We start from the raw sequence: 13,510 nt of genomic DNA, 5'->3' as shown, positions 1-13,510 counted from the left end.
GGGCGTTTTAACACCAGAGGGTTCGAGGTCGAAAAATGCACGCCATCTAGCGTCGCAGATAGTGAACTATTTGACGACAAACTGACCGTCTCTGAGACTCTTGAAGGAGAGCAGTCAGTTTACCTTTGTCGACTTTCCGAAACACTACAAGATTACGTACGATAGTCGCCTCACTTGAAGTCTCGCGGGACGGCACAGGGGCAAAGGAAGTCGGACCACCCATTTATCTCTCTTGCTTCCTTGCTCTCAGTCAATCCACATGTGTGTGTAACTGCCGCGACGAATAGCGAGCGAGAGATCAATGGATATGTGGGAATATGTGTATCCCTTCTACTTCTCCCGCATTCCTTCCACGGGACTTCAAGTGAGGCGACTACTGTACATACGCGTAATCTGTCATCTCTGGTATAAACCAGAGATGCCAGACGAAGCGCCGAGTGCACCGTGGACACATCTCATGGGAGTTAAGAGAGGCAGGCTCACATTTGCCTTCTCGCTCTTGAACAACTGAAATCCGACCTCACGTCAACGGCATACGATTCGGAATCTCGACTGTCCAGGCATTTTTACTTGCCTTTCCTAGAGTTCATTACTGAACTCTGCAAATTACTCCTGGTTTCTGATGACCAGTGCTGACAAAACTACAGAACTCCCGACAACTTTTTACACCATACAGCGACTGTTACCGACTGCTCCTGATTACTGCTTGCCTCTGCTGGACTCTGCTGACCATCGCTTATATTTCCGACAACCTATAACGATTACTACAGACTTTGCTGATCTCTGTCAGCGTGTGCTTGTCTCTGCTGAACTTTCCTGGCCTCTGCCGAACGCTACTGACCACTGCAGGTATTTCTGATAATCTATAACGATTAATACTTATTACTACATGCCCCTACAAGTCTCTGATTGACTTTCCAGGTTTCTGCTTGCCTGTGCATGCCTTTGCTGGCCTCTGCTGGACTCGGCTGACCATCGCTTATATTCCTGACATCGTATAACAATTACTACATGCTACTGTTCGTCCCTGCTGATCTCTGCTTGCCACTGCATGCATCTGCTCGTCTCTGCTGACCGCTGCTGACCACATCTAATGCTTCTGACAACATATAACGCTTACTACTTGCTACTATTCGCCCCTGGTGATCTCTGCTTGCCTCTGCTGACCACCGCTTATATTTCTGGCAACGTACAACGATTACTACGACTCCTGCCAGCGTCCCCTGGCCTAAGCTGGCCTCTGCTGACCTCTGCTGACCACCCCTGATGCTTCTGGCAACGTATAACGATTACAACTTGCTACTGCTTGCCCCTGCTGGTCTCTGCATGCCTCTGCATCCCTCTGCTGATCTCTGCTGGCCCCTGCTGACCACGCTGACCTTTGTTAACAACTCCTGACATGATGTATATGTATTAAAGCTTTGTATAATGTAAATCTATGGCAATAAATAATATAATTGCAAAGAATTCTATGTGTTCTCGTCACTTTTACCTTTCTTTTCATCTCCCCATTATTCCCTTAGTTATAAGAAACCGTTTCTCTATTTAAAACTGGAATTCCAAAGTGCCCGGAGCGTTTTCTGAAATGCCGGTGACCTTGACCCACTTTCGAAACTGGGTCAAGGCCAAATCCTGATTCCCAAAGCGCCCGGAATTTTTCTAAGATTCGATGGCCTTGACCCACTTTCGAAATTGGGTCAAGGCCATCCGGATTTCCAAGTCGGCCAGAAGATTTCTAAAATTTCAAATGGCCTTGACCCACTTTCGAAATTGGGTCAAGGCCACCCGGATTTCCAAAGCGGCCGGAAGATTTCTAAAATTTCGAATGGCCTTGACCCACTTTCGAAATTGGGTCAAGGCCATTCGGATTTCCAAAGCGGCCGGAAGATTTCTAAAATTTCAAATGGCCTTGACCCACTTTCGAAATTGGGTCAAGGCCACCCGGATTTCCAAAGCGGCCGGAAGATTTCTAAAATTTCAAATGGCCTTGACCCACTTTCGAAATTGGGTCAAGGCCATCCGGATTTCCAAGTCGGCCAGAAGATTTCTAAAATTTCAAATGGCCTTGACCCACTTTCGAAATTGGGTCAAGGCCACCCGGATTTCCAAAGCGGCCGGAAGATTTCTAAAATTTCGAATGGCCTTGACCCACTTTCGAAATTGGGTCAAGGCCATTCGGATTTCCAAAGCGGCCGGAAGATTTCTAAAATTTCGAATGGCCTTGACCCACTTTCGAAATTGGGTCAAGGCCACCCGGATTTCCAAAGCGGCCCGAAGATTTCTAAAATTTCAAATGGCCTTGACCCACTTTCGAAATTGGGTCAAGGCCATTCGGATTTCCAAAGCGGCCGGAAGATTTCTAAAATTTCAAATGGCCTTGACCCACTTTCGAAATTGGGTCAAGGCCACCCGGATTTCCAAAGCGGCCGGAAGATTTCTAAAATTTCAAATGGCCTTGACCCACTTTCGAAATTGGGTCAAGGCCATCCGGATTTCCAAGTCGGCCAGAAGATTTCTAAAATTTCAAATGGCCTTGACCCACTTTCGAAATTGGGTCAAGGCCACCCGGATTTCCAAAGCGGCCGGAAGATTTCTAAAATTTCGAATGGCCTTGACCCACTTTCGAAATTGGGTCAAGGCCACCCGGATTTCCAAAGCGGCCCGAAGATTTCTAAAATTTCAAATGGCCTTGACCCACTTTCGAAATTGGGTCAAGGCCATTCGGATTTCCAAAGCGGCCGGAAGATTTCTAAAATTTCAAATGGCCTTGACCCACTTTCGAAATTGGGTCAAGGCCATTCGGATTTCCAAAGCGGCCGGAATTTTTCTAAGATTCGAATGGCCTTGACCCACTTTCGAAACTGGGCCAAGGTCAAGGTCAAATTCGGATTTCCAAAGTTCCCGGTACATTTCTAAAATGCTGGTGAACTTGCGAAGAAGGTGGTACGCATCTTATAGGTAAGAGAATGATTTGGAGAGGAAAAGGACGGTAAAAAATGATGAGAACACATAGAATACTTTGAAATTATATCATTTATTGCCATAGAATTACATTATACAAAACTTTAATACATATAAACATATTATATTACATTACATCATGTGACAAGTTGTCAGCAACGGTCAGCAGTGGTCAGCGATGGTCAGCTGACGTTGGGAGATGTTGGCAGAGGCCAGCTTAGGTCGGGAAATGGTGGCAGGGGTCAGTAGAGGGTGGCTGTAGCCAGTAGTAATCGTTGTACGTTGCCAGAAATATAAGCGGTGGTCAGCAGAGGCCAACGGAGGCCAGCAGAGGCATGCGGAGGCATGCAGAGGCACGTAGAGTCCAGCAGGGGCAAGCAGTAACAAGTAGTAACCGTTATACGTTGTCGGAAGCATCAGGGGTGGTCAGCTGTGGTCAGCAAAGGCTAGCAGTAGCAAGCAAAGTCCAGCAGGGGCAGGCAGTAGCAAGTTGTAATCGTTATACGTTGTCAAAAGTATCAAGAGTGGTCAGTAGCGGTCAGCAGAGTCCAGCGGAGGCAGGCAGAAGTCAGTAGTAATCGTTGTACGTTGCCAGAAATATAAGCAGTGGTCAGCAGCGGTCAGCAGAGGCCAACGGAGGCCAGCAGAGGCATGCAGAGGCAAGTAGAGTCCAGCAGGGACAAGCAGTAACAAGTCGTAATCGTTATACGTTGTCAGAAATATAAGCGACGGTCAGCAATGGTCAGTAGAGGCCAGCAGAGGTATGCAGAGGCAAGCAGAGATCCAGCAGGGGCAGGCAGTAGCAAGTTGTAATCGTTATACGTTGTCAAAAGTATCAAGAGTGGTCAGTAGCGGTCAGCAGAGTCCAGCGGAGGCAGGCAGAAGTCAGTAGTAATCGTTGTACGTTGCCAGAAATATAAGCGGTGGTCAGCAGCGGTCAGCAGAGGCATGCAGAGGCAAGTAGAGTCCAGCAGGGACAAGCAGTAACAAGTCGTAATCGTTATACGTTGTCAGAAATATAAGCAACGGTCAGCAATGGTCAGTAGAGGCCAGCAGAGGCATGCAGAGGCAAGCAGAGATCCAGCAGGGGCAGGCAGTAGCAAGTTGTAATCGTTATGCGTTGTCAAAAGTAACAGGAGTTGTCAGCAGCGGTCAGCAAAGGCCAGCGGAGGCTGGCAGACGTCAGTAGTAATCGTTATACGTTATCAGAAATTCCAGGAGTGGTCAGCAGCGGTCAGCAGAGGCCATTAGAGACCTGTTGACGAGAGGTCAGATATTAGTTGTTCAAGAGCGAGAAGGGAAGTGTGGGCCTTTCTCTCTCGACTCCCACGAGACGGTCCGAACTTACTTTGGGCAGCTTCGGTGAATCGAGAAAGAAGGCATATGTCATTTTGTCTTTGTCGACCCTCCGAGGTCTTTCAAAGTTGGACGTGCACTTCCGGCATCTCTGGATAGTTATGCCAAATCTGGCCACACTGTATTGAACAGTAGTTTTGGCGCGAGAAGTTTTGTCATACGTAACTGTGCCATAATCACATAGTTTGTAATTTAAAGAATTATAGACATTTATAGTAGCAGTTGTAATATTATTAAAACATCACGAACATCATTCTATAAAATATGTACAAGTATTTTTCTAGTAATAAAAGATTTCTCGGCGTTTATTTGTAAAAGAGCATTAACCTATCGAACCGAATGATCTAAGCCTGCACGATGACACTTTAAACGATCAAAGTTCGTTTCATGAATTACAGTGGTTAAAATTACTGTGTACTGTACGAAATTAAATTGTGTAATGTTACTTATAATTCTATAATCAGTGTTACGTAGTTATTTCATTGGTATTTATTAAAACTAATGTACGACGTTATGTTCTGTAACATTCAAACATGCTTCGTTCTTGAATAGAATATATTTTTCACAAATAATAGAGCTGCGGTATTTGTTTGCAACAATCTCACTTCCGAATCCAAGTATATTTCTTACCAAAATGGTTAACGAGGAAAGTCAGATTGACACAGGTGTAAATCTCTACTTTGTTGTGCCAAATAAATACAAGTCTGAAAATGATTGTGCAGAAGAGATGTGGCATACGTACAATGTTAGTAAATAAATTGAAACATAAAAATATTTGTACTACAGAATTCTGATAATTTAATAAATATTATTTCTTTTTTCAGAAATGTTGCGAAAATGAGTTACAACCAATGTGGATTACCGAATCTAAATGTGATAAAATGAAACCAGCTAAAAATGATGTTTTTATAATGGAAGAATTTCAAGGTGATACGTTTGAGAAATTAAAAACATTCAAATGTCCGTGAGTAAGACCATCCATTTGATATTAAAGTTTAATAATATAAATCTGTCGCTGTTTTATTTTATTTTAAAATGTTTCTCTGTAATGTTAAATCGTTATTGCAGGATAGTTGGGCCCAGATGCTTGCTGCTTTGTTTTATCAATGGAGAACCAATCCCAGAAGGAAAGAGTCCAGTATATACAACGTCTATGAGAGGCCTTTGCATATGTGCTTCTGGTTTCTCTCCGCAAGAGAAAGTATGTCTAATAAATGTCTTGTATATCAGTAATCCATTTAAGAGTATCTCAAAACATCTTATGGTTACAGGAACAGATAGAAAAATTAGTTGAGTACATGGGTGGTATTTTTACAAAACAGTTACGTAGTCGTGTAACTCATCTTATAACAGCATCTGTGATGTCTGCAAAGTATGAGGTAATTAATATTAAAATAAAATCCATACTTCTTTAATATTTGATTTTTTTCAACAGACTGCTATAGAGATGGAGATACCAATAGTTACAAAGGAATGGATCGATACAATTTGGGAAGTAAATTTAAAGGAATTTGTTAAAGCAGACGATAACATGTTTAGTAAATACAAAGCATCTGTTTTTCTTAATTTAATTGTAACATCGACAAACCTTCCAAAACGCCAAAAAGAAGAAGTCAAACGCTTAATCAATGATAATGGAGGAGTAAAATATAACTTTAAATTATCGTAATTTTTATTATTTTAGCATTTGCTTATATAATTATTCTTCCAGATATTTATGGGACCCCTAGATGGGGCAAAAGTTACAGTTGTGCTGGCGCCTGAAAATAGTCCATTAAGTGAAAAATTGAAATATGCAAAACGAGCAAACATTGCTTGTTTAACGCCAAATTGGGTCTACGAAAGCATAAAAGTTGGCTATGCTTTACCCTTCAAGAATTTTTTGATCAAATCGTCAAAAGCGTGTTCCACTCCAGAACGAATGAATGGTATATATACCTGGTATTGTAGAGGTGTCCTAATTTACTGATTTTAATCCTGTGTAACAATTAATATTTTAATCGTTTAAATTACAGCAACATGCGAGACTCTTAATTGTTCAGCAATAAGTGCTATAACATGTGATCTGCAACCAGGTAATTGCGTGGATGAAACTTTAGTATCGACAATCAGCAGTGCATCTACTTTAGACCTATTACCTAATTCTGGTTAGTGATAAGACATACGAAAAATGCCTTATTTTAGTAATAAATTTAATTCTAAGCCAATCGAAATTTTTAGCCAGGTCAAGTGTAGTTTTGGATAGACTTACATTCGGCGAAGCAAAGTCGGCTGGTCCGTTTTTGGACGGGTGTAACGTATGTGAATTAAACACATATCCTATGACTTACAATATTGCAAACTCATATTTCTTTAATTAGTTATTTTTACTCTTCCCAGATTTACCTTGCTGGATTTGCTTCTAATCAAAGGGATAAGCTTAACAAAATATTAAATGTAGGCAGTGCAACGCGACTCGATGATATATCGGACGCTTTAACGCACGTTATCGTAGGCGATGAAAATAGAGCAGCGAGCGACATGAAACTAATGAAATCGAAAGGATTATGGTATGTTAGCGAACGAATATCGAAATCATTTATTATGTGGCATTTTAACGCCAATGAATACATTTTATAGCCCGTATATATTAACTTTGGAATGGCTGGAGGAGAGTGTAAAATTAAAACGACCCGCGCCGGAGGAGAATTTTTTATTTCAACAAAAATGTAATGTAATACCAACGGCTACAGAACCTCAATCCCCGTTAAGCAAACGAGTAAGTGTACAACATATCCAAGCAAGTGAAATCTATGTACTTCAAAATTACACATATTTTTCAGAATTTACAAATGTTGCAAAAACCGAAGAAGGTACCTATTCCATCTTTTGATATAGATAAAACATTGGCAGTGCTCGAAAAAGAGAAAGACTCTGATCTTGTACAACAATATCTTCAAGATACAGTTGGTAATGTTCTTATATAATAACCATCTATACACATTTTAAGGAAAACATTTCGATGTATAATTTATTAGTTGTCTTTAATCTAGTTTCAGTAAATGATAATACAATACAAGAATTTCTGAAGTCACATACACCTGTTACAGAACAGAATAATGAGAAAACTATAATCAATAATCGTAAAAGTCAAGCAAAACAATTACAAAACACATTAGTATCTGAAACTATACAAAATAAACCTAAAATAGATGATACCGAGATACCAATCAGCCAGACTTCCACTATAAATGATAAGCTGTTTGAAGGTAATTTAATCTATGTATGTTCTTAATAAATATGGTAACGTCGAATTGTGAGCAATAACGAAAGAAAATAATATACAGGACATACATTCGTTGTAACTGGCTTCAGCGAGGAAGAGAGTTATGTAGCAGGAACTATTGTGGCAATGGGTGGACAGGTTGTTTCAAGCACATTCGTCGGTATCCCAGACTATGGTGTTGTACCTAAATGCGGCGCACTTTTAAAATATACTGTAAATGAAATTGTTACCGACTTATTCATCGTAAGTATCACTTTGTTGCGTCAGTATCGTAGTACCTTAAAATACTCTATTACTAACAAATTTTATAGGAAGACTGTGTAAACCAGGAAGTAATAGTTGATATTATGTATTACCACAGGCCTTTGTCTATTAAGAAACATTCGAATCCATTATCAGGCTGTATTATTACAATGAGCATGTATACAGGTCTCGAACGAACATACCTTGCGACTTTAGCTACCGAATTGGGTGCCATGTAATACATTTTTATTTCTAAAAAGCGATTAAATTAAATAGAATATTAAATGATTATTGGTTTTAGGTGCCAAGATATTTTCGTGCGTAAAACCAACATTGAAAAGAACACGTACGGAAGCACACATTTAGTCTGTCCAACGCCAGAAGGAAATAAATATAATGCGGCAGTGAAATGGAAATTACCAGCTGTTACTGCCGAGTGGTTAAAAGCTTGCGCAGCTCATTCAAAACGGGTCGATGAAACCCCGTATCTTGTAGGAGAAACTATAGGTATATGAAATTTCATATTTATAACTATTTTTACTTACAACGCGTTTCAAATTACATATGAATATTTGTATGATAATTGATTGCTCAGCTCCGGAAAGACCCAACGAAAGTTGCAATACAGATACAAGTTTATCTAAGGCCAATACAAGTCAAATGCATCCTCCAAATGAATCAATGGTTAGAAATATTATTACTCCGAAACGACATTTATCTCAATTACAAGTATGTATTTTCTTCTTATGTGTCTTGGAAAATATTTTACATTATGGTCGTTACTCGAGTATTATTATAGAGTCAAGATGGCAGTTCTGCTGAGACGCCGCTAATAAATAAAAGACTTAGCTTGCTTATGAATAAAACATCAGAATCGCCATTTCATGTGTCTACGCCGGAAACACCCTATGGACAAGTGTTTAAACCAAATCCCTCGCCAGAGACACGGAAAGGTTGGATCAAATGGACAGAAAATTTTCCGGATTTAAGGGTAGAAGAACCTCCCGTGAAACGAAGACCACCAAGCACCGTACGTTTTTTCTCTTTTGTAGCTTCGATCATCTCTAAATTGATAATTCACTTTTCTACATTTACATTCGCAGCCTCTTTCCGAATTGAAAAGACAATTGTGGCAAAAACTGAAAAATATTGCCCATAACCAGGAAGTAAGTATTCTTAATTCCACTATCCAATAAATAAAAACCTTTTTATTTTATCTAAATGTTTAAATACAATAGGAAAATACAGTTAAAACACTACTTGATGATAATGATCGTACACCAGCAGAAACACCTGAAGCAACGAGAAGTAATAGCACTAAAGCAACTGCAACTACTCCCATTAATAGAAAATTGGATTTCCCCGATGAAAACAGTCCACAAAATAATGAAATTAACATGTAAGTTAATATAGAAGTTTTTTAAGTAATTCTGAAAATAATTATTATATATTACTACAGGCAAATCGCACAATTACATCAAGTACTCCAAAGGACATCGAGTACACCTGAAAATAGATATTCCCTTTCTGGAGAAAATGCGAATACATACAATGCAGAACCTTCTGATCCTATACAGAAATGTAAATATATCTTATCTTTTTATTATCTCTTTTTTCGTCTTTTTAATATTCATTATTTATTATAGTTAGCGTAAAAGATTCACAACCTATCGATGCTATTGTTTGGGAAGACCCAAGTCACGCGAGACGCGTAAGTTGTTTATATAAATTGACGTAATTTTGAATAATAAACATCAATCAATACCAATTTTAATGACCTGTACATATACAGTCTGCAATACACGAAGAACAAAATGAGTCTAACATTCCTACTGACATGGAACACGTTGACGAAGAGTTGCCAGAAGAATCTGAGCCCGAGCCTCTGAAAAAACGGAAGTTCATGCTCTCTGGCGTAAAGGTACGGATTTAGACTCACGGAATATACTGACAAAGTTAACTCATTTTTCTCAACAGGACAGAATATTATACGAACAAGTAATAAAAGACCTAGGTGGTGACGTATCCTTGGATACTAAATTTGACACCAGCGCAACGCATTTGCTTTGCCTTAGACCTGCAAGAAACGAAAAAATGCTTGGTAGTATAGCATCCGGAAAATGGGTACTGCATTGTATGTACCTCCGTGATTCAGAACAAGAAGGAAAATTCCTCGATGTTAGTATCGTTGATCATCAATTTATATATTCATTGCATGCCAAATGATTCAGTAGAAAATGACTCTGCATATATATGTTTGTTATGACTCTATAATTATATAATTGTGTTATTGATAGGAAGAAAAATATGAATGGGGAAATCCGAAAAGCAAAGGTATCATACCAGATCCAGTTGGAGAAATTGAAAAAATGATCGCAGCCGCTGCTTATAGATGGAGGCTCAATTTATTAAAAGAACCACGAGGACCATTTAATAACATGGTAGCTCTATTATTAGTTTCTGATGAGAAGTACGATCAATTTGAAAGATTAATTAACGCCGGAGGCGGCAAAGTCGTTCAAGCAAGGTAAACTGATGACCGTTTTCTTTTTTATTTAACGCGGTATACTGTAAAGTTAGTTAACAAATGCCTCGTTCCAGACCACCGTACGACACGAGCCCGTCAGAAAAGAAGATCACCCATTGCTTCGTTAATATCAGACAAGTTAATCAGCCAATCGATTGGGCAATGCTGGCAAACAAAGGTATTCTTTGCTTCGTACCACAGTATTTAAGCAACTACCTCACTGAGACAACGCCGTCAAATCCACGAGAATGTGTAATTCCAGAATTTAAAAAGTATTTAGCGCTTCTACCGAAATAAGACAGTGATAAATACGAATTTTTTCTAAGCCTTATGTATGATAGTATTCGAAAATTTTTGTCATATTTCATTAAATTACGTTTCTATTGCTTTTGGTTGTTTCGTTGAATTACCTAAGTATTGTAAAATAGATGTATTTTGTACAGAAACTTTATTACTTTGAATGGCAGATTAAAGCTTTGTAAACCTCAGTTTGAATTCCTCCGGTGGTGATAGGAAGATGTTGCGGCGATCGACGTCAATTTTATAAGTAGGATCTAATGAAACTTTGTAATCCTTAAGTATTGTGATTATTCCCACAGCAGACTGTAACATACCGAGTCGCGCACCTAGGAGCGTTTTAATCAATAATAATTTAAATATCGTACCAAACATACAGAGACATCTTTTAATAGAATCTTTCGTACCAATGCAAGCTCGTGGACCTTCTCCGAAGGGCATGTATGTACCCGCTATAATTTTATCTTTGTTCTCGTCGCTAAATCTATCTGGATCGAAGCGTAGAGGATCAGGATAATACTTTGGATCACGCTGAATACCAGTTAATATTACGTAAATCGGCGTTCCTTTTTCTATAACCATGTCGGTTCCCGGTACCTATAAAATGTACGAAACGTATTTCAGTGTTTGCGTGATGTGTTCGGCAGCTGTGCAATTTGTTACATAATTTTATGTATTATATTATATAAAAGTAGCACGTTTTATTCAAAACAATGCATTTAGTATTCAACGGGGTTTTATTGTAATTCGAATAAAGCCAACGCTGCTTGCATTACAAATTCTCCCGAGAACATTGCCAGCGTGTCCCCATGCTCTGCGCTGATTAAGTAATTCGTGCAATCGTTACATAAACTAGTTAGTCATTGTCATGTTAATCATAGTTAACACGTTCTGTTACGTATAGCATCTAATAAATCCTTAAACGGCGTGTGTGTACTGTTCTTCCACGAGAAAAAGGAACAGCGTGTTTACATCCCCATTCCTGTTGCAGTACGCCCAAAACGGTGACGAAGATCGGTGACAGCCAATCAGCGGATTGCAGCAACAGTGGGGATGTAAACACGCTGTGCCTTCTCGTGGAAGGACGATACACATGCTGTGTCAAATGCATTTATCATTCAAATATTGATAATACTTTTATTTTAAATTATACTCGGAGCCATTGTAATATTTTTTCTCGCTTTACCTTGTAATCGACAGTGGCCACTCGGTCCAATAGAGGAGCTGATGGATAGAGTCTCAAAACTTCCGATATCACTTGATTCAGATACTTCATATTCCGTACGCCTTCGTAAGTCAATCCGTGCGTTTCCAGCTTTTCGAGAATCTCTTCTCGCGTTTTATTCTGAATATCCGGATTTTTCGCGAGCTCGGCAAGGGTAAAACATATCGTCGTCACGTTAGTCTCGCGACCAGCAACGAAGAAAATAGCCGATTGTCCGACCAAATGATCACCCTCGAATTCTATACAGAAAGTTATCGCCGTTTGAGAAAACAATGCGTGACCGTTGACAAAGGATATTTGGAGATTGACGGCTCATCCACTAACTGAAATCATTATCCTGTTTTTCGTTCTTCAGCATTACCAAGGAATCGATCAGATCAGCGCGTTTAGATTTTGTCCTCTCTCTAGAATCCATAGAGTCCCAAAATATAGATCGGAAATAATTCGTAGCCGAGCCTAACATTTGACCTCCCAGAATCGGTGCCATCGACGGGAAGAAAAACATGCAGTAAAACTGTACGGCCCGCCGAAACGTAATTTTTAGCGCATCTTGGGCTTTTACATGAAAAGGAACAAGATAAAAATAAGAAATAACGACAAAGAACTCACTCGTAATTATTTTCGCGTATATAGATACCTTTCTGATAGAAGGTGCCCTGAGACTTGTCGAAAGAATTCACGTGAATTCCAAAAGCAACGGACGATATAATATCGGTGGCGTATTTTGACATAACGTTTTTGACCATGATGGTTTTCGTACTCTTGTCGTTTGAAAATTCAGCTTGCAAATAATTCTTCATCGATTCCGCGACTTCGGTTATCAAGGGGAACAGATTCTTCATTTTTCCACTCGTAAACACTGGCGTTAATTTCGTCCTAATAAAAGCGTTTGATACTTTCGATTACTCTGTTCGCAGCTTCGGATTTAATAAATTTTCGACTCACCTTAAATATTTCCATTGTGGATTCTTTATCGCGAAGAGGCTTGAGTTTCCGATTTCATTGTGGAACGATTTAGCCGTGAAATATCGATCAGAAAAATACTGGAAATCCTTGACTAAAATTTGCTTTATCAGTTCCGGACTCCTCAGTAGTAAAAAGGGTTTGTGCAGGACATAGATTCCCAGAACGTCGTCGTTTTCGGAAGCTTGCTGATAGAGATCGCCCATCACCATCGCAGGTGATCTCCGCATCAGTATTCCGTCTTTCATGTTTCCATAAAACCAGTGTCCCGGAAGGGATGGAATACCCCGTCTTTTCCAATAAGTATGCTGATACTTCAGATAAAGGTACAGTATCGCCGCGACAGCAGCGATCACGAAAAAGGGATTCAACAGTAAGAGGCTGGATGCTGCCATAGCTCTAGATAAGTAACTTAATGCTGCCAGTTCCTCAACAGCACTGATTGCAACTTGAAAAATTACACAATTATATACGCGTGGTCATCACGCTGGTTCATGCATATCTTACTGCGTACAACTAATCTACAAAAGTTTGTTTTTTCAATGACGACATATTTACTAGTGTTATCCACACAAGAAATCAATTGTCCATACGTAATCCGTGACTCGGCACAAACAATATCACATCTACCCCATATGTAAAGATAATGTATATAAAAAAAATACACGATACG

The 13,510-nt window shown here is 39.5% G+C and overlaps 2 protein-coding genes across 7 annotated transcripts; one reads left to right on the top strand and one right to left on the bottom strand.

The window, feature by feature from the left end:
- The first annotated feature begins 4,452 nt into the window (after positions 1-4,452).
- Mus101 (mutagen-sensitive 101) lies at positions 4,453-11,258 on the top strand. 3 transcript variants are annotated; one of them, XM_076771004.1, is made up of 26 exons: positions 4,453-4,802; positions 4,893-5,062; positions 5,142-5,281; positions 5,386-5,518; positions 5,589-5,696; positions 5,753-5,959; positions 6,029-6,245; positions 6,333-6,464; positions 6,538-6,614; positions 6,697-6,866; positions 6,937-7,075; positions 7,140-7,266; positions 7,335-7,565; positions 7,644-7,825; positions 7,894-8,060; positions 8,127-8,332; positions 8,421-8,554; positions 8,625-8,855; positions 8,929-8,991; positions 9,064-9,224; positions 9,285-9,406; positions 9,472-9,536; positions 9,618-9,746; positions 9,803-10,003; positions 10,123-10,352; positions 10,427-11,258. In XM_076771004.1, the coding sequence occupies exons 2-26, from the start codon at positions 4,952-4,954 to the stop codon at positions 10,647-10,649; spliced, it is 3,906 nt and encodes a 1,301-aa protein (XP_076627119.1). In that variant the 5' UTR covers positions 4,453-4,802; positions 4,893-4,951; the 3' UTR covers positions 10,650-11,258. The 3 variants fall into 3 exon arrangements, with proteins under 3 accessions (XP_076627119.1, XP_076627121.1, XP_076627120.1); XM_076771006.1 differs by having other exon boundaries at positions 4,453-5,062; positions 7,407-7,565; XM_076771005.1 differs by having other exon boundaries at positions 4,453-5,062; positions 7,350-7,565.
- Positions 6,995-13,294, bottom strand: LOC143344701 (cytochrome P450 6k1). 4 transcript variants are annotated; one of them, XR_013080125.1, is made up of 8 exons: positions 12,820-13,294; positions 12,512-12,750; positions 12,199-12,429; positions 11,836-12,113; positions 11,057-11,246; positions 10,763-10,978; positions 8,176-8,889; positions 6,995-8,077 (listed from the first exon to the last, which is right to left on the bottom strand). XR_013080125.1 is itself a non-coding variant. In XM_076771008.1 (6 exons), the coding sequence occupies exons 1-6, from the start codon at positions 13,230-13,232 to the stop codon at positions 10,821-10,823; spliced, it is 1,509 nt and encodes a 502-aa protein (XP_076627123.1). In that variant the 5' UTR covers positions 13,233-13,294; the 3' UTR covers positions 10,666-10,820. The 4 variants fall into 4 exon arrangements, 1 of the variants encoding a protein (XP_076627123.1); XR_013080124.1 differs by having other exon boundaries at positions 6,995-8,889; XR_013080126.1 differs by lacking the exon at positions 8,176-8,889 and having other exon boundaries at positions 6,995-7,766.
- Between the last annotated feature and the right edge of the window lie 216 nt (positions 13,295-13,510).

Source organism: Colletes latitarsis, chromosome 8 (assembly GCF_051014445.1).
Source record: "Colletes latitarsis isolate SP2378_abdomen chromosome 8, iyColLati1, whole genome shotgun sequence".
In the NCBI taxonomy this organism is placed as follows: Eukaryota; Metazoa; Arthropoda; class Insecta; order Hymenoptera; family Colletidae; genus Colletes; species Colletes latitarsis.
Note: the sequence above shows the minus strand (reverse complement) of the source record. Positions and strands in the feature narration are given on the sequence as shown.